Genomic DNA, 20403 nt, shown 5'->3' with positions numbered 1-20403 from the left:
ATGACAAATGCATGCCTTTCACAAATAAAAAAGCAAGCAGATTTTAAAAGGCAAGCCCACGAACCAATGTAAGTTACTGAAGTGACATGGCTGTGGTTGGAAGCCCAAAGAGAGATTACAGAATGGGACGGAGCGGTTTGCGCTCGCCCATAAAAAGGGTGAAATCCATATAAACTCAGTTGTTCATAGGATGTGTTGCTCTAGATACACATGCTTGCATACTCCTGCCATCTAGTGTTGGGTTCTGACATTTGCAGGTCGCTTTTCTCCAAAAAGGTCTTTCGAATCAAGAGCCATATAATGACTTCTTCTACCTATACGATTGACTGATCAAGAGCGCAGTCAAGGGGCAGTGCCTAGCACATGCCCAGGCTACCATTTCACTCCACATCCTCAAGTATACAATAAATGACTCTAAGTGCTGCTTACAACCTCTACAGATCCAGCCCTTCCCAGGGCAGTACTGAAGACTATTGCAAGCAAAGCTTACTCAGTATTGCAGAGGGATTTTCAGCAGCTTGTAACTCTTTTCCCGCTTAATTGTCACTTCACCGTCAGAACTTTCATGCGTCTGCTAAGCATGATGGCCTCATGCATTGGCATAGTACCCCTAGTCCAGCACTCCATGCACCACTACAATAGTCTTGTCAGCCCAGAGGTGACGGATGGAGGATCTAGTGTTGGTAAATGCCAGCACACATTGCTTGCTGCAGTAGTGAAACGGCACCAATCTGTTGCATAGCAGGCCTTTTCTAGACCACATTCTGCAAGTCAACATTACTACAGATGTCTTTCAAGCCAGCTGGAGGGGGTTACGGGGGTGCCCCAGGTGTTATCCTGTAAGCTTTTGTTCATAGCCTGTGCTGTAGATTCAAGTGCCCCCAACCTTCTACTCAAAAGCGTGTGACTCTGATCACAGATCTCCTTTATTAACTTACTTTTGCAATCCTCATGTGCACCAAAGTGTTTACACACCAATCCATACTACTTCCACCTATGCAAGAAACAATCCAACATCAAGTTGGTGCCCATGCACACTGCCAGCTAAGGGAGGAGTCACCACATTTCTCATGACTCGAAAGAGTTCTTCGAAGAAAAAGCTGCAAACGTCCAAACCCAACACTAGATGGAAGGAGTATGCAGAACATGTGAATCCACAGTGCCCGCGCTACAAATGCTTACAGGGTAAGTAACATTTTCCTTCCTAACTGCAGCCAAGATTGATATCAAAAGACAAGGTTCTGCAAGCTTGTCCAGTCAAATAGGAGGTGCTAGTATATTCCTACTGTATGTTGAACATTACCTATATACTTGTGGTATACATGGCTTTGAGGTTCATTTTTCAGCCTCACTTCAATGTTCTTTTCATACCACCTCACAGACTTTAATCTCAATCTTTTTGCTACCTACTTTGCCACCTTATTCAGAGTTTCCGCCATAACGTTTGAGAAAAAGTCTTACAACTCAAGAATCTCACTAATTTGCGTGCCATCTGCAATTGTCAACTATCCACAGGCCACACTATACTGAGTCTCTGTACACTGAAAAAGCATCAAATGTTTATAACATGACAGTTGAGAGGAGACTTGGAAGGCTGACTTTCTCTGTGGTTTTGCTGCTTTATAACTTTTTATATACTAGTTCTTTTTTTTTGCTGGTATTGGAGTGCGATTTCTAGGTCAAATGTACTCCATATGCACGAGGCTTCCGTATAATTTGCACCTTCATATCCTGTGCATCTTACTTTTGAAAAGATATAGCTCAGGACACTGAATTTGTTTAGGGTGATAAGCATGTCATATAAAATATATAAGTAACTCACCTTCTCCAACTTCAAGAGTAAGCTGTGAATGCTCGCTGTTGGTACCCGTGAGGAGTTATGAGTATAAAGGGTGTAACTTGGTTGTACTGCGGTATTACATGAGGACTTGGGACACAGATAGTAAATAACAGTTCCCACCATGGAGATTTTCCAATAAAAATGGCTCCCCAGGACTCCGTGCATACGCCAGCAGGCAGGTTTCAACAGGAGCATTAAATCTGTGCACCAACTATCTTGCTTGTTTTCAATTCCATACTTTGTGGTTCTATTTCCCTTTCTTCTATTTAGAGTGCAATCATTTTTTCGTGGCTATCTTTTGCCTTCAGGTCTGTTGCAACGGTACCAGGGTGTTTGTGCAAAGGGAGATCCTGGACAAATTCACTGAAGAAGTGGTAAAACGCACCAAGAAAATCAAAATTGGTGACCCTCTCCTGGAAGACACTAGGATGGGCCCCCTCATCAACGGGCCCCACCTGCAAAAAGTACTTGGTTTTATCAAGAAGGCCAAAGAGGAGGTAAAGAGCTTTGCTTTATATTCATTTTCCTTGTTTTTTAGCTGTGTTATCTATGTTGACTTTAGAAAAAGTATGTAATGCTTTTTGTACACTCTAAATGAAGGCACAAGAAGACACTACTTGGGAAGTAGACAGAAACGTGTGAACGCTGTGACTGCAGCATTGAAGAAGTATTACAAAAAATTACAGTGTCCAAGAGTCAGTTCTGTTGCCTGCTGTATTCAGAGCCCATTGTCATCTTCCTTCATTCCTTCCTTTTTAAAATCTCCTATGTGTTGCTTTTCTGTAATCCTGTTACCATTCAGTGTTTTTTATTTTCTGTTATAAACTTGTTAATTTTTCTTATTTTGACCTGTAGGCATGGTTTTTTTTCTGATTACCATTCTCCCCCCACTCCTCCCCGTTATAAATCTCCCCTTTCCCCAGTTTAAGAATAAAGTGCACATGTATGCTACATTTTTTATGAAGTGTCATCTGAGATTTTAGTAAAAAAAGAGAATATACAAATCTTGCAGCAACCTTTGGAGTCCAGCTGTCCATTTTGTTGCATAACTGACTTGTCAAACTAGCAAGATTTGTCCTGAGTTGTTGAGAATGCTTTTGTGCACAGTTCTAAGAAAATACAGGGATGTTGGTGCAATCTAAGTAGTTTTTGTTGTGATTCAGAGGAAGATAATACAGTTGACTTCAGATGCCTCAAGTTATTTGAACTTATTTGAAGGGAGAAAAACTAAATACATTTCTAGACACCACATCGCACTAGTGGAACAATATGTTCGATGGCATCTGTCGCTGTAGATACGCATGTTCTGCAATAGCTCGCCATCTGGTGTTGGGCCGGAGTGTTACAAGTTGTTTTTCTTCGAAGAAGTCTTTCGAGTCACGGGACCGAGTGACTCCTCCTTTTGTCTCCATTGCGCATGGGCGTCGACTCCATCTTCGATTGTTTTTTTTCCGCCATCGGGTTCGGACGTGTTCCTGTCGCTCCGAGTTTCGGAACAGAAAAAATAGTTAATTTCGGAAGATTTTCGTCGGTATTGTTGCGTTCGGGATCGGCGTACTTACATTCAACACCGCATCGAAGATCGAAGAGCTCCGGTGCCCTTCGGGGTAGTTTTTCGATCCTCCGTCGGGGCCTGGTCGGCCCGACCGCGTGCTGAGGAACGCCGATGGAACGGACCCCTTTCCGTTTCTGCCCCAAATGCCACAATAAATACCCCTACACAGACCAACACTTGGTCTGCAACCTGTGCCTGTCACCTGAGCACAGCGAAGACACCTGCGAGGCCTGTCGTGCGTTCCGGTCCCGAAAAACACTCCGAGACCGTCGAGCCAGAAGACTTCAAATGGCGTCCGCACCGACAGCCCGACGGGAGTTCGAGGAACAGGAAGAGGAAGGTACCTTCTCGATCCAAGACTCAGACTCCGAAGGATTCGACGATACACAAACCGTGAGTAAGACGTCGAAAACCACACAAAGAAACATTTACAAGGCCCAAGGGACGCCACTGCCACCAGGCCATGGCTCAACCCATAAAATCGGTGACCGACCGTCGGCACCGAAAAAGGCCCAAACGGTGCCGAGATCGTCCGACTCCGGTCGAGACACCGGCACGCAGCCTTCTCGGGACCGAGAAAGTGCTGGAGACAAGCCTCGACACCGAGATGCCGGTGTGGACACGGCTCGACGCCGAGACAGCGGCACCGAAACAGATCGACGCCGAGAGGTTTCGGCCCCGAAAAGAAAAAAAGTCACCTCGGAGCCGAAAAAACACGCAGACAAAGTTTCCACGCCGAAACAAACTGCAAGCGACCCAGCTTCAGGCTCTTATACAGAAGAGCACTCGCTAACCTCCCAAATGCAGAAGCATAGGTTTGAGGAAGAGCTACAAGCAACTGATGCGGACCATACGCAAAAGCGTATCTTCATTCAGCAGGGGACAGGAAAAATAAGCACCCTTCCCCCCATTAGGAGAAAGAGAAGGTTGGAGTTCCAGACGGAACAAGCACCACAACCAAAAGTGGTGAAAAGAGTTACACCACCACCCTCTCCTCCGCCCGTGATTAACGTTTCACCAGCACAAACGCCATCACACTCCCCAGCTCACACCACCATGAGCCAGGGTGACCAAGACCAGGACGCATGGGACCTATACGACGCCCCAGTGTCAGATAACAGCCCAGAGGCATACCCTACAAAACCATCTCCACCAGAAGACAGCACCGCGTACTCTCAGGTGGTGGCTAGAGCAGCACAATTTCACAACGTAAGCCTCCACTCAGAACAGGTCGAGGATGATTTCTTGTTCAACACACTCTCCTCCACCCACAGCTCCTACCAAAGCCTGCCTATGCTCCCTGGTATGCTCCGGCACGCAAAAGACATATTTAAGGACCCGGTCAAAAGTAGGGCAATCACACCAAGGGTGGAAAAAAAGTATAAGCCGCCTCCTACGGACCCGGCTTTCATCACAACACAGCTGCCACCAGACTCTGTTGTTGTAGGAGCAGCTAGGAAAAGGGCCAACTCTCACACATCTGGAGATGCACCACCCCCAGATAAAGAAAGCCGCAAGTTTGATGCAGCTGGTAAACGAGTCGCAGCACAAGCTGCAAACCAGTGGCGCATCGCGAACTCCCAGGCACTACTTGCGCGCTATGACAGAGCCCACTGGGACGAGATGCAACATCTCATTGAACATCTGCCCAAAGACTTCCAAAATAGGGCAAAACAAGTGGTTGAGGAGGGACAGGCCATCTCCAACAACCAGATCCGCTCCTCCATGGACGCTGCAGATACAGCTGCACGGACAATTAATACATCTGTAACTATCAGAAGGCATGCATGGCTCCGAACGTCTGGATTTAAACCAGAGATTCAACAAGCAGTTCTCAATATGCCTTTTAATGAAAAAGAACTGTTCGGTCCAGAAGTGGACACAGCGATTGAGAAACTCAAAAAAGATACGGACACTGCCAAAGCCATGGGCGCACTCTACTCCCCGCAGAGCAGAGGGAATTACAGCTCATTCCGTAAAACGCCCTTTCGAGGGGGGTTTCGGGGTCAAAGCACACAAGCCAGCACCTCACAAGCCACACCGTCCAGTTACCAAGGACAGTATAGAGGAGGTTTTCGGGGACAATATAGAGGAGGGCAATTCCCTAGAAATAGAGGAAGATTCCAAAGCCCCAAAACCCCTACTACTAAACAGTGACTCACATGTCACTCACCCCCTCCACACAACACCAGTGGGGGGACGAATAGGTCATTATTACACAGCATGGGAAAAAATCACTACAGACACTTGGGTTCTAGCAATTATCCAACATGGTTACTGCATAGAATTTCTACAGTTCCCTCCAAACATACCACCAAAAGCACAAAATTTAACAACACACCATTCCAATCTCCTAGAGATAGAAGTGCAGGCACTATTGCAAAAGAATGCAATCGAATTAGTGCCAAACACACAAATAAACACAGGAGTTTACTCACTGTACTTTCTGATACCAAAGAAGGACAAAACACTGAGACCAATCCTAGACCTCAGAGTATTCAACACTTTCATCAAATCAGACCACTTCCACATGGTCACACTACAAGAAGTATTGCCATTGCTAAAGCTGCACGACTACATGGCAACTTTAGACCTCAAGGATGCTTATTTCCATATACCAATACACCCATCGCACAGGAAATACCTAAGGTTTGTATTCAAAGGAATACATTACCAATTCAAGGTACTGCCTTTCGGATTAACAACCGCACCAAGAGTCTTTACCAAATGTCTAGCGGTAGTCGCTGCACACATCAGAAGGCAGCAAATACATGTGTTCCCATATCTAGACGACTGGCTAATCAAGGCCCATTCGTTAATAGAGTGCTCAAATCACACAAATCATATCATACAAACCCTCTTCAAACTAGGGTTCACCGTCAATTTCACAAAATCAAAAATTCTGCCACGCAAGGTACAACAATACCTGGGAGCCATAATAGACACATCAAAAGGAGTAGCCACTCCAAGTCCACAAAGAATTCAAAATTTCAACACCATCATACAACGCATGTATCCAACACAAAAAATACAAGCAAATATGGTATTACAACTCCTAGGCATGATGTCATCATGCATAGCCATTGTCCCAAACGCAAGACTGCACATGAGGCCCTTACAACAATGCCTAGCATCACAGTGGTCTCAAGCACAGGGTCACCTTCTAGATCTGGTGTTAATAGACCGCCAAACTTACCTCTCGCTTCTGTGGTGGAACAACATAAATTTAAACAAGGGGCGGCCTTTCCAAGACCCAGTGCCACAATACGTAATAACAACAGATGCTTCCATGACAGGGTGGGGAGCACACCTCGATCAACACAGCATACAAGGACAATGGAACGTACATCAAACAAAACTGCATATCAATCACCTAGAACTTCTTGCAGTTTTTCAAGCACTAAAAGCTTTCCAACCAATAATAGTTCACAAATACATTCTCGTCAAAACAGACAACATGACAACAATGTATTATCTAAACAAGCAGGGAGGGACGCACTCCACGCAGTTAAGCCTGTTAGCACAAAAAATTTGGCATTGGGCAATTCACAACCAAATTCGCCTAATTGCACAGTTTATACCAGGGATACAAAATCAACTCGCAGACAATCTCTCTCGAGATCACCAACAGGTCCACGAATGGGAAATTCACCCCCAAATACTGAACACTTATTTCAAACTCTGGGGAACACCTCAGATAGACTTGTTTGCGACAAGGGAGAACGCAAAATGCCAAAACTTCGCATCCAGATACCCACACAAACAATCCCAAGGCAATGCCCTATGGATGAACTGGTCAGGGATATTTGCTTACGCTTTTCCTCCTCTCCCTCTCCTTCCTTACCTGGTAAACAAACTCAGTCAAAGCAAACTCAAACTCATATTGATAGCACCAACTTGGGCAAGGCAACCCTGGTACACAACGCTGCTAGACCTATCAGTGGTACCCTGCATCAAATTGCCCAACAGGCCAGATCTGTTGACACAGCACAACCAAAAGATCAGACACCCAGATCCAGCATCGCTGAATCTAGCAATCTGGCTCCTGAAATCCTAGAATTCGGGCACTTACAACTTACCCAAGAATGTATGGAAGTCATAAAACAAGCAAGAAGGCCATCCACCAGGCACTGCTATGCAAGTAAATGGAAGAGGTTTGTTTGCTACTGCCATATTAATCAAATACAACCATTACACACAACTCCAGAACATGTAGTGGGTTACTTGCTTCACTTACAAAAATCTAACCTAGCTTTCTCTTCCATTAAGATTCACCTTGCAGCAATATCTGCATACCTGCAGACTACCTATTCAACTTCCCTATATAAAATACCAGTCATTAAAGCATTCATGGAGGGCCTTAGGAGAATTATACCACCAAGAACACTACCTGTTCCTTCATGGAACCTAAATGTTGTCCTAACTAGACTTATGGGTCCACCATTTGAACCCATGCACTCCTGCGACATACAGTTCCTAACCTGGAAGGTGGCATTTCTCATCGCCATTACTTCCCTGAGAAGAGTAAGCGAGATTCAGGCGTTTACTATACAGGAACCTTTTATACAACTACACAAAAATAAAGTCGTCCTAAGGACCAATCCTAAATTTTTGCCAAAGGTTATTTCACCGTTCCATCTAAATCAAACAGTGGAACTTCCGGTGTTCTTTCCACAGCCAGATACCGTAGCCGAAAGGGCACTACATACATTAGATGTCAAAAGAGCATTAATGTATTACATTGACAGAACAAAGAACATCAGAAAGACTAAACAACTCTTTATTGCATTTCAAAAACCTCATGCAGGAAACCCAATTTCAAAACAAGGTATAGCCAGATGGATAGTTAAATGCATCCAAATCTGCTACCTTAAAGCTAAACGACAGCTGCCCATTACACCAAAGGCACACTCAACCAGAAAGAAAGGTGCTACCATGGCCTTTCTAGGAAACATCCCAATGCAAGAAATATGTAAGGCAGCCACATGGTCTACGCCTCACACATTCACCAAGCACTACTGTGTAGACGTGTTATCCGCACAACAAGCCACAGTAGGTCAAGCTGTATTAAGGACATTATTTCAGACTACTTCCACTCCTACAGGCTGATCCACCGCTTTTGGGGAAATAACTGCTTACTAGTCTATTGCAGAACATGCGTATCTACAGCGACAGATGCCATCGAACTGAAAATGTCACTTACCCAGTGTACATCTGTTCGTGGCATCAGTCGCAGTAGATTCGCATGTGCCCACCCGCCTCCCCGGGAGCCTGTAGCAGTTTGGAAGTTACCTTCAATTATTTATATATGTATCATCTCAACCTTAAATAAGTGCATACTTAGTCACTCCATTGCATGGGCACTATTACTACAATTCAACTCCTACCTCACCCTCTGCGGGGAAAAACAATCGAAGATGGAGTCGACGCCCATGCGCAATGGAGACAAAAGGAGGAGTCACTCGGTCCCGTGACTCGAAAGACTTCTTCGAAGAAAAACAACTTGTAACACTCCGGCCCAACACCAGATGGCGAGCTATTGCAGAACATGCGAATCTACTGCGACTGATGCCACGAACAGATGTACACTGGGTAAGTGACATTTTCATTATATGAGCCCACAATAAACATTAACCACATGCAAAAAATAACACCCCCTTCTCCTGTCAGGTTTTGAACTCCTTGTTACTTATTGTAATGGATGGTCACTTGTTCACTCCGATACCAGTGAGTGTCTGAATGGTATAATGTTCAGCATGTTTTATTTTCTAGGGTGTGAAAGTGCTTTGCGGAGGGGAACTGTACACACCTGATGACCCGAAACTGAAAGATGGCTACTTTATGACACCTTGTGTGCTGGGTGAGACTACAACCAATAATTTTGACATGTCAAAAGTCCACAAACCAATAGTTGGCCTCCTACAGTTGCATCGTTTAGGTGGTGTTAGTTGTGTATGTTGGCAGACCAAAATGGCATGCTTTTTAAAACTGTATTGTTTCTGAACAACGTGCTCCATTTGCTCTTTAGTACTTTGAGTCTAAGTACACTCAGTAGTGGCTAATAAGGGAACTAAGCAAGTAGTTAATACTTTACTCAAGTTAAAAAAAAAAAAAAAAAACTGCTGAAATGAGAAGGCTAAGATGAGAACCTTTTTTTTTTTTTTTTTTTTAACAAATAACTGAGTGGTCACAATAGCTCGCCTGCCAGTGCTTCAGCCCTAAAAAAAGGATAACTCTCCGATATGAAGATTCTTTCTGATAACACTCATGGTCCTGTGCTGTTTGATTATATAGCATCTCCGTAATGCCAGTAAAATGTTTTGTATATTTCTCTTGTCTTTTCATTCATGGTGTACCCCATCCTAATGTGGTTTCAGGCAACTGCCGAGACGATATGACGTGTGTGAAAGAAGAGATCTTTGGTCCTGTAATGTCCATTCTGCCCTTTGACACTGAGGAAGAGGTCCTGGAGCGAGCAAATAACACAATATATGGTCTGGCAGGTGGAGTGTTCACAAGGTATGCGGGGAGCTCTTAATGAAGCACTGAAGTGGTTTATCTGTGCAAGGGGCTGCAGTGTAGTTAAATAATTCTTTTTAGGGAGTCTGCTCCCTAGCTCTGCCCTCCTTACCAACCCCACCCCTGGGGGTTAGAAACTTCCTGCCTAAGATTTGTTGCATCCTTGTGCTCCACAGGATGGAGATATCCTATTTATATGTGCATTAAAGGGGGCATTGCGTGATGGAGATGTCTTTGGAAGGGGGGTGAAAAAGTAGGCTTATGTGGATGCTCTGTTTGTGAGAAGGTTGGTTGGGAGCGGGTATTAGAGTGGAAACTGTTGAGCAGGCCAGTATATGTTTGTGGATGGAGTTTTCTTGGGGAGGTTGGTTGTAAGTCGATTTGTGAACCAAGTGTTTGTGAGCTGTTGTATGTCAGAATGAAGGGAGTGGGATTGGATGGTAACGCTCTGGTGGACGTGGCTGGGAAGTGAAAAAAGTGAGTAGCTGGAAAGGTCTGTATACTCTTACCACATGAATCTTGTTTGCTGTTTGTACACAGAGACATCCAGCGTGCCCACAGAGTGGTGGCAGGACTGCAGGCCGGCGTGTGCTTTATCAACAACTACAACATGGGGCCTGTGGAATTGCCGTTTGGAGGCTACAAGAAGTCTGGTGCGTCACTCTGGTCATTGGCAGGTTATGCATAGTCGAGAAGGGTGCATACGTTTGGTCTTGTAGATGAGACAGGATGCTGTTGAACAATATGGGAGCATGACGTTGTGGCCACTGGTTTGGGCTTGTTGCGGTGTCTCACGGAGTGTCTAATGAAAATGTGGGGTTGGCAGAAGGGCATCAAGAACGGCTAAGTGGTACAAACGCCTTGTGTCCTGGTAATGCAGTGCACCTGTAATTTATAGCAAAGGTTTGAGCCAGGATTTTTATAGTGGATTTGGTTAATGCTTAAGTGTGCTCTCATTATAGAAGACAATGCACAGGTAAGCTAAGCAGTCCCACTTCCAGCATTTATGAGTGGAATTCTGGTTCAAGAAAGCACTTCCAAGGATAGAATGTGAGTCTATTTTCTCTCTCTCTCTCTCTCTCTCTCTCTCTCTATATATATATATATATATATATATATATATATATATATATATATATATATATATATATATATATATATATATATATATATATATCCCTCTCTCCCTCTCCCTCTCTCTCTCTGTGTGTGTGTGTGTGTGTGTGTGTGTATATATATATATATATGTTCGATGGCATGTGTAGCTGCAGACACACATGCTGTGCATATACTTCTGCCATCTAGTGTTGGGCTCGGAGTGTTACAAGTTGTTTTTCTTCGAAGAAGTGTTTTAGAGTCACAGGATCGAGTGACTCCTCCTCTTCAGCACCATTGCGTGTGGGCATCGACTCCATGTTAGATTGTTTTCTTTCCGCCATCAGGTTCTGACGTTTTTCCTTTCGCTCTGATAGTTCAATTTTGAAAACTTTAAAAATGCTTCATTTTTCGATGGTATTGTATCGATCGCATTACATCTTATATCGACACATTGGTACCGTCAGAACAGACATCTCTACTCGCCCTCCGGGGCGCGTGCGCCCAACTCTGGCCTAGTCGGGCTGACTGCGTGGAAGCCTCATGGATTTGACTCCATTCCTATTCTGTCCTCTGTGCCACGCCAAATTATCTTATGCAGACCAAAACCTCGTCTGTAATCTTTGCCTTTCCCCAGATCATCAGGAAGAAAATTGCGAGGCCTGCTGATCCTTCCGATCAAAAAAGACACTTTGGGACAGAAGAGCACGAAGGCTCAAAATGGCATCAAAGAGCTCCGAACATCTCAACGTCGAGGAGGAAGAGATCATGCAGTCCGCAGTCTCTGTTTGAGGATCCGATTCCGACCAGAAATCCGAGGAAGACAGACCGGTCACGGCAGGACAGCACGTGAGTACGCCTGCCCCTGTGCCATCTAAACCGAAATATAAGGCCTTGGGGACGCCACTGCCGGAAGGCTATGGCTCGACCCGAAAGAAGACACCCGGTGGCCAGACCCTTGGTTCGGCACTGAAAAAGGCCATTCCTCCGAAGCCATCGGAGTCAACCAAAAGCTCTGTCTCCAACTCGAGCAACACTGCTCTTCGGAATCGAAATTGCAGAAATCCTTTTCGGAGCCCAGACCATCCACAAAGCGATCTTTTTCGATACCGAAAAAGCCAGCTTCAGAGTTGAAAAGAGCAGGTTACACCGAGGAGCATGGACTTTCTAAAACACTCAAAGAAAGCCATAAAACTTCTGAGGAGGACTCCCAAATACAGCCAATACTGGAAGTAATGGACGAAAGGCAGGCCAGGATTCATATCCATAAAGAAACTGGCATTATCTTAACAGCACCTCCTCTAAAACCTAATAGGAAATTAGCCTTCCAGGAGGAATTGGACACTGCACAGCCTCTAGCTAAAGTACCAAAGACAAAGGAGAGACCACCACCTCCTCAATTTTCTCCTTCTCATTCTCCTCCTCACTCTCCACACGTGCATATTTCTCCTCCTACCAGTCCTACACCAATGCAGTCACCATCACATTCCCGATAACCACCCAGACAGCTATCCCTCTAAGCCTTCACCACCTGAGGATAGTACAGGGTACAATCAAGTAATAGCTAGGGCTACAGCATACCACAGTGTCAACATGTACACTGAACCGTTGGAGGATGATTTTTTGTTTAATACACTCTCCTCCATGCTCCCGGGCATGCTAAAATATGCTGATCAAATATTTAGCGAGCCTGTCAAAGCAAGAATAATCACTCCCAGGGTAGAGAAAAAATACAAGCCACCTCCCTCTGATCCTATCTATATAACTCAGCAACTCCCTCCAGACTCAGTAGTGGTAAGCGCTGCCAGGAAGAGGGCAAACTCAGTCGTCAGGTGATGCACCCCCACCAGACAAAGAGAGTAGAAAATGTGATGCTGCAGAGAAGAGAGTGGCATCCCAGGCAGCTAACCAATGGAGAATATCCAACTCACAGGTGTTGTTGGCTAGATACGACAGGGCCCATTGGGATGAGATGAAAGATATAATTCAGCATCTCCCCAAAGAACACCAAAAGAGGGCACAGCAGATAGTGGAGGAAGGGCAAGCTATCACCAATAACCAAATTAGGTCTGCCCTAGACACAGCTGCCAGGAGCATCAACAGTGCTGTAACAATCAGGAGGCATGCATGACTCAGGTCCTCCGGGTTCAAACCCGAAATCCAACAAACGGTGTTGAATATGCCGTTCAACAAAAAACGGCTTTTCGTCCCAGAGGTGGACACTGCAATTGAAAAATTGTGTAAGGATTCAGACACCGCAAAAGCGATGGATGCACTATACACCACACAATACAGGGGATCCTTTTGGAAACCCCAATTTAGAGGATGATTTAGGGCTCAAACTGCAGAGGCATCCACACCGCAGCCAAAACCGGCCGGCCTACCAACCTCAATACCAACAGGTGATTTTAAGAGCACATATAGAGGCCAGTACCCCAGAGGTCGAGGGAAATATCAAACACCCAAACAAGCCTCACAACACAGTAAACAGTGACTTGTTTCATTCCCTTCCACTCCATACCTCCCCTGTGGGAGGGAGACTGCAAATGTTCCACACCAATTGGCAAAATATTACCACAGACAATTGGGTATTATCAATTATCCGCAATGGCTATTGCCTAGAATTGATACAAACTCCACCAAACATTCCACCAAACCCACACAAACTATCCACAGAACACATCAGGCTGTTACAGGAAGGAGTCAAATGTCTATTACTCAAACAAGCAATAGAACCCGTGCCACAAAATCAAATAGGGACAGGAGTTTACTCACTGTATTTCCTCATTCCCCAAAAAGATGGCACCTTAAGGCCAATATTAGATCTCAGGACCCTGAATCTTTACATCCTGTCAGAACACTTTCACATGGTAACTCTCCAGGATGTTATCCGTCTACTTCAAAAACACGATTTCATGGCAACATTAGACCTCAAGGATGCGTATTTTCATATACTCATCCATCCGGTGCACAGAAAATATCTCAGGTTTGTCATTCAAGGAAAGCACTATCAGTTCAAAGTGTTACCCTTCGTAATAACAACAGCTCCAAGGGTATTCACAAAGTGCCTAGCGGTAGCCGCAGCCTACCTAACAAGAGAGCATATACATGTCTTTCCATATCTAGACGATTGGCTGATAAAATCACAGTCATACGCAGTGTCAAAACCATGCGCATTACGTAATACAAACCCTGCACACGCTAGGTGCTCAATAAATTACCAAAAGTCGCAACTTGCACAAATACAACAGTATATAGGGGCAATACTAAACACTCAAAAAGCGATAGAAAGTCCAAATACGCAGAGAATACAAGCATTCCAAAATATAATTGCTATATTGATACAGGCAGGTCAACAGTACACTGTCAGATTTGTCATGAAAATGTTAGGAATGATGTCATCATGTATTTCAATTGTTCCACATGCAAGACTAAACATGCGGCCCTTACAACAGTGCCTTGCACAACAATAGTCACAGGCACAGGGTCAACGTCACGATCTAGTGTTGATAGACGGCCAAACATACATGTCCCTTCAGTGGTGGAATTCCACAAATATAAACAAAGGGCGGCCATTTCAAGACCCTGTGCCTCAGACCATAATTACTACAGATGCATCAATGATTGGCTGGGGAGCTCACCTTAACAATCTCAACATACATGGACAATGGGATGCCCAACACAAACAGCTACACATAAATCACTTAGAGTTGTTAGCTGTCTTCCTAGCACTCAAAGCTTTTCAAAGCTTTTCAGCCTCTTCTCACTCAGAAGAATGTCCTGATCAAAACAGACAACATGACCACCAAGTATTACCTAAACAAGCAGAAAGGGACACATTCTTCCCAACTCTCCCTTCTAGCTCAAAAAATTTGGAAATGGGCAATACACAACCAAATTCACCTGGTAGCACAATACATTCCAGGGATACACAACCAATTGGCAGATGTTCTCAGCAGAAATCATCAACAAACACACGAGTGGGAGATTCACCCTCAAGTACTTCAAAAATACTTTCAACAGTGGGGAATACCAAACATAGATCTGTTCGCCACAAGCAAAAACGCAAAATGCCAAAACTTCGCATCCAGACACCCACATCCCCTATCCAAGGGCAATGCTTTATGGATCAATTGGTCAGGGATATTTGCTTACGCTTTTCCCCCTGTCCCACTCATTCCATTTTTAGTCAAAATGCACTCAATATGATGCTCATAGCACCAACGTGGGCACGTCAACCGTGGTACACAACATTGTTAGACTTCTTAGTAGTACCACACTCCAAGCTCCCAAACAGACCAGACATGTTGACACAAATCAAAGGGCCGTTCAGGCACCCAAATCCCAACACACTCAATCTGGCGATTTGGCTCCAGAGGTCATAGAATTTGGGTATTTACAGCTACCATCAGAATGTATGGAAGTGATTAAGCAAGCAAGAAAATCCACTACTAGACAGTGCTATGCTGACAAATGGAAAGGATTTGTATATTACTGTCAATCTAAACAGATTGCCCCTCTTACAGCATCAATACACAATATTGTATGCTGTTTACTTCATTAACAAAAATCAAATTTAGCATTCTCTTCTATAAAAATACATCTTATTGCAATTTCAGCATATTTGGAAAATGTACAGCACAGCTCTTTATTTAGTGTTTCTGTTATCAAAGCCTTCATGGAAGGCCTAAAATGCATCATTCCACCCAGAACACCTCCAGTTCCTTCTTGGAATTTAAACATAGTGCTTACGAGACTTATGGGCCCACCATTTGAACCTATGCACTCATGTCAAATGTAATTCTTAACATGGAAGGTTGCCTTCCTAGTCGGAATTACATCATTGCGAAGAGTCAGTGAAATTAAAACTTTTACTATTGAAGAACCGTTCATACAAGTACACAAACATAAAGTTGTACTTCGAACTAGCCCTAAATTTCTACCAAAAGTGGTATCCTCTTTTCATATTAATCAAACAGTAGAACTACCAGTCTTCTTCCCACAGCCAGATTCTGTGGCAGAAAGAGCTCTACATACATTAGGCATTAAAAGAGCACTAATGTACTATATAAGTGGTTCCCAAACTGGGAGCCGTGGTTCCCAAACTGGGAGCCGTGGCTCCCTGGTGCGCCATCAAAACTGGCCAGGGGTGCCGCACCTAGTTTGGGAACTACTGGCTGTAGTTTTATTGTTTCCGAACTGGAAATAGCTTAGTGGTTCCCAAACTGTGTGCGGCGCCCCTGGCTGGTTTTGATGGCGCAAAACCATTCAGAAAAACTAAACAGCTGTTTGTGGCCTTTCAAAAACCTCATACTGGTAACCCCATTTAAAAGAAGGAATAGCAAGATGGATAGTAAGATGCATCCAAACATGCTACGTTAAAGCCAAAAGACAACCTTTAGTTACTGCTAAAGCACATTCCACAAGGAAAAAAGGTGCTACAATGGCTTTTTTGGGAAACATACCAATGGCTGAAATATGTAAAGCAGCTACTTGGTCGACACCACATACATTTACTAAGCACTACTGTGTAGATGTTTTAGCAGCACAGCAAGCCACAGTAGGTCAAGCTGTAGTTAGAACATTATTTCACACACCTTCAACTTCTACAGGCTAGCCACCGGTTTTATGGGAGGACAAACTGCTTTGTAGTCTATGCACGGCATGTGTATCTGCAGCTACACATGCCATAGAACTGAAAATGTCACTTACCCACTGTACATCTGTTCATGGCATGTTCCGCTGCAGATTCACATGCACCCTCCCACCTCTCTGGCAGCCTGTAGTTCTTTAAGTTAACAACATTAGTACATATGTAGATATATATATATATATATATAACATTCCATTAGCATGGACATCTCTTTTCTTTATACTCTATCACTCCTCCCTTATCCTCTGCGGGAAAACAATCTAACATGGAGTCGATGCCCATGCGCAATGGAGCTGAAGAGGAGGAGTCACTCGATCCTGTGAAGCGAAAACACTTCTTTGAAGAAAAACAACTTGTAACACTCCGAGACGAACACTAGATGGCAGAAGTATATGCACAGCATGTGAATCTGCAGCGGAACATGCCACGAACAGATGTACACTGGGTAAGTGACATTTTCCATATATATATATATGTTCGATGGCATGTGTAGCTGCAGATACACATGCTGTGCACATCCCGCCATCTAGTGTTGGGCTCGGAGTGTTACAAGTTGTTTTTCTTCGAAGAAGTCATTTCGAGTCACGAGATCGAGGGACTCCTCCCCTTTCGGCTCCATTGCGCATGGGCGTCGACTCCATCTTAGATTGTTTTTTTTCCGCCATCGGGTTCGGACGTGTTCCTTTTGGCTCCGTGTTTCGGGTCGGAAAGTTAGTTCGAATCTCGGAAAAATCGTTGGTATTGTTTGCGTTCGGTATCAGGTTAGTTACAACAGATCGACAACGACTTTGGAAGAGCTCCGGTGGCCCTTCGGGGTTTTTTCCATCCCCCGTCGGGGCCTGGTCGGCCCGGCCACGTGTCTCTTCAAGGCTGATGGAACGGACCCCATTCCGATTCTGCCCAAAATGTCACAACAAGTATCCGTATACAGATCAGCACCTGGTCTGTAACTTGTGTTTGTCTCCAGAGCACAAGGAAGATACTTGTGAAGCCTGTCGAGCGTTTCGGTCGAGGAAGACATTAAGAGACCGAAGAGCGAGAAGACTGCAGATGGCGTCGGCGCCGACAGGACAAGGGCGTTTCGAGGAGGAAGAAGAAACCTTCTCCATTCAGGAGTCGGACTCAGACGAGCTTGAGCCCGAAGAAACGCCGAAAACCGTGAGTAAGACGCCAAAACATAAAACTCACGAGAAGACCACAAACGCCCAGGGGACGCCATCGCCAACAGGCCATGGCTTAACCCGAAAAATAGGTGACGATCATCGGCACCGAAAAAGGGCACGCTTGTGTCTAAGTCATCCGACTCCGGTCCAGATACCGGCACACAGCAATCTCGGGCCTGAGACAGCGGCTCCGAGCAAGTTCGGCACCGAGATAGTGGCACCGAAATGGGTCGGCACTGAGACACCACAACGCCGAAAATAAAGAAGGTTTCGTCGGAGCCCAAAAAGGCGACCGAAAAGGTTTCGATTCCAAAACACCCAGCCTCGGAACCGAAAACAGGTTCCTACACAGAGGAACAGGGGTTGTCCTCCCAAATGCAAGGACATAAGTTCGGAGAAGAACTTGAATCAATGGAGCCAGACTACACTCAAAGGAGGCTCCACATTCAAAAGGACACAGGGAAGATAAGCACACTTCCCCCAATTAAAATGAAAAGAAGACTTGCCTTTCAAGAAAAGGACAAGCAGCCACAGGCAAAGGTGCCAAGACAAACAACTCCGCCACCATCTCCAACACCATCAATACACACATCACCGGTAGCCACTCCACCATTGATGCAATCCCCGACTCATACTGCAATGAGTCAAGATGATCCCGACGCATGGGACCTTTTATGATGCCCCGGTATCAGATAACAGCCCAGACTGTTACCCTGCGAGACCGTCGCCACCTGAGGACAGTACATCCTACACGCAGGTGGTCTCAAGGGCAGCTGCTTTTCATAACGTCACCTTGCATGCAGAACCGATTTGAAGATGACTTTTTGTTTAATACACTATCCTCCACTCATAGCCAATACCAAAGTTTACCTATGCTCCCTGGAATGCTAAAACACTCCAAACAAGTATTTCAGGATCCTGTGAAAGGCAGGGCAATAACTCCAAGGGTGGAGAAAAAGTACAAGCCACCGCCAACAGACCCTGTTTATATTACGCAGCAGTTAACACCAGACTGTGGTTGTAGGGGCAGCTAGCAAGAGAGCAAACTCTCACACCTCGGGAGACGCTCCACCTCCAGACAAGGAGAGTCGCAAATTCGACGCTGCGGGGAAAAGGGTTGCAGCACAAGCAGCAAAAACCAATGGCGCATTGCCAATTCACAAGCACTTCTGGCAAGATATGATAGAGCTCATTGGGACGAAATGCATCATTTCATAGAACACTTGCACAAGGAGTTCCAGAAAAGGGCACAACAAGTGGTGGAGGAAGGACAAAGTATCTCAAATAATCAGATACGGTCAGCAATGGATGCAGCAGATACAGCTGCTAGGACTGTAAATACTGCAGTAACAATAAGAAGACACGCATGGTTGCGTACGTCAGGATTCAAGCCGGAAATACAAGAAGTCGTGCTGAATATGCCTTTTAATGAACAGCAGTTGTTTGGGCCGGAGGTGGACACTGCTATTGAGAAACTTAAAAAAGACACTGATACGGCAAAAGCCATGGGCGCACTCTACTCCCCACAGAGCAGAGGCACATTTCGCAAGACACAATTTAGAGAGGGGTTTCGAGGTCAAACCACAGAACCCACAACCTCACAAGCAAGGCCCACTTATCAAAGCCAATATCAGCGGGGAAGTTTTCGGGGGCAATATAGAGGGGGACAATTCCAAAAAAATAGAGGGAAGTTCCAAAGTCCCAAAACTCCTCAAAACAAGCAGTGACTTCCACGTCACAAATCCCCAACACATAACACCTGTGGGGGGGAGACTAATCAAGTTTTACAAACATTGGGAGGAAATAACAACAGACACTTGGGTCCTAGCAATTATCCAGCATGGTTATTGCATAGAATTTCTCAAATTCCCTCCAAACGTCCCACCGAAAACACACAATATGTCAAAAGAACACATGGATCTTCTAGGACTAGAGGTCCAAGCGTTGCTACAAAAAGGAGCAATAGAATTAGTACCAATTCAACAGAAAGGAACAGGAGTTTACTCTCTGTACTTTCTCATACCCAAAAAGGACAAGACTCTAAGACCTATATTAGATCTCAGAACATTAAATACCTACATCAAATCAGATCACTTTCACATGGTGACATTACAGGACGTAATCCCACTGCTCAAACAACAAGACTACATGACAACACTAGACCTAAAGGATGCATATTTCCATATACCGATACATCCTTCACACAGGAAGTACTTAAGGTTTGTATTCCAAGGGGTACATTACCAATTCAAGGTGTTGCCATTTGGAATAACAACTGCGCCAAGAGTTTTTACAAAATGCCTAGCAGTCGTAGCTGCACATATCAGAAGGCAGCAAATACATGTGTTCCCGTACCTAGACGATTGGTTAATCAAAACCAACACGCTAGAACGGTGTTCACAACACACAAAGTATGTCATAGAAACCCTCCACAAACTAGGTTTCTCAATCAACTACACAAAGTCACACCTTCAGCCGTGTCAAACACCGCAATACTTAGGGGCGACAATCAACACATCAAAAGGGATTGCCACTCCAAGCCCACAAAAGGTACAAGCATTTCACAATGTAATAAAGG

At 44.8% G+C, this 20403-nt stretch overlaps 1 protein-coding gene across 2 annotated transcripts in view; it reads left to right on the top strand.

Annotated features, from left to right (window-relative positions):
* ALDH9A1 (aldehyde dehydrogenase 9 family member A1) overlaps window positions 1-20403 on the top strand; it is a 121829-nt gene that overhangs the window by 91693 nt on the left and 9733 nt on the right. For both annotated transcript variants that reach the window (XM_069231502.1, XM_069231503.1), the window contains exons 8-11: window positions 2149-2337; window positions 9168-9255; window positions 9773-9914; window positions 10455-10567. In XM_069231502.1, coding sequence (XP_069087603.1) covers window positions 2149-2337; window positions 9168-9255; window positions 9773-9914; window positions 10455-10567 — 532 coding nt within the window. The remainder of the gene's footprint in view (window positions 1-2148; window positions 2338-9167; window positions 9256-9772; window positions 9915-10454; window positions 10568-20403) is intronic.

This window comes from Pleurodeles waltl, chromosome 4_2 (assembly GCF_031143425.1).
Source record: "Pleurodeles waltl isolate 20211129_DDA chromosome 4_2, aPleWal1.hap1.20221129, whole genome shotgun sequence".
Taxonomy (NCBI): domain Eukaryota; kingdom Metazoa; phylum Chordata; class Amphibia; order Caudata; family Salamandridae; genus Pleurodeles; species Pleurodeles waltl.
Note: the sequence above shows the minus strand (reverse complement) of the source record. Positions and strands in the feature narration are given on the sequence as shown.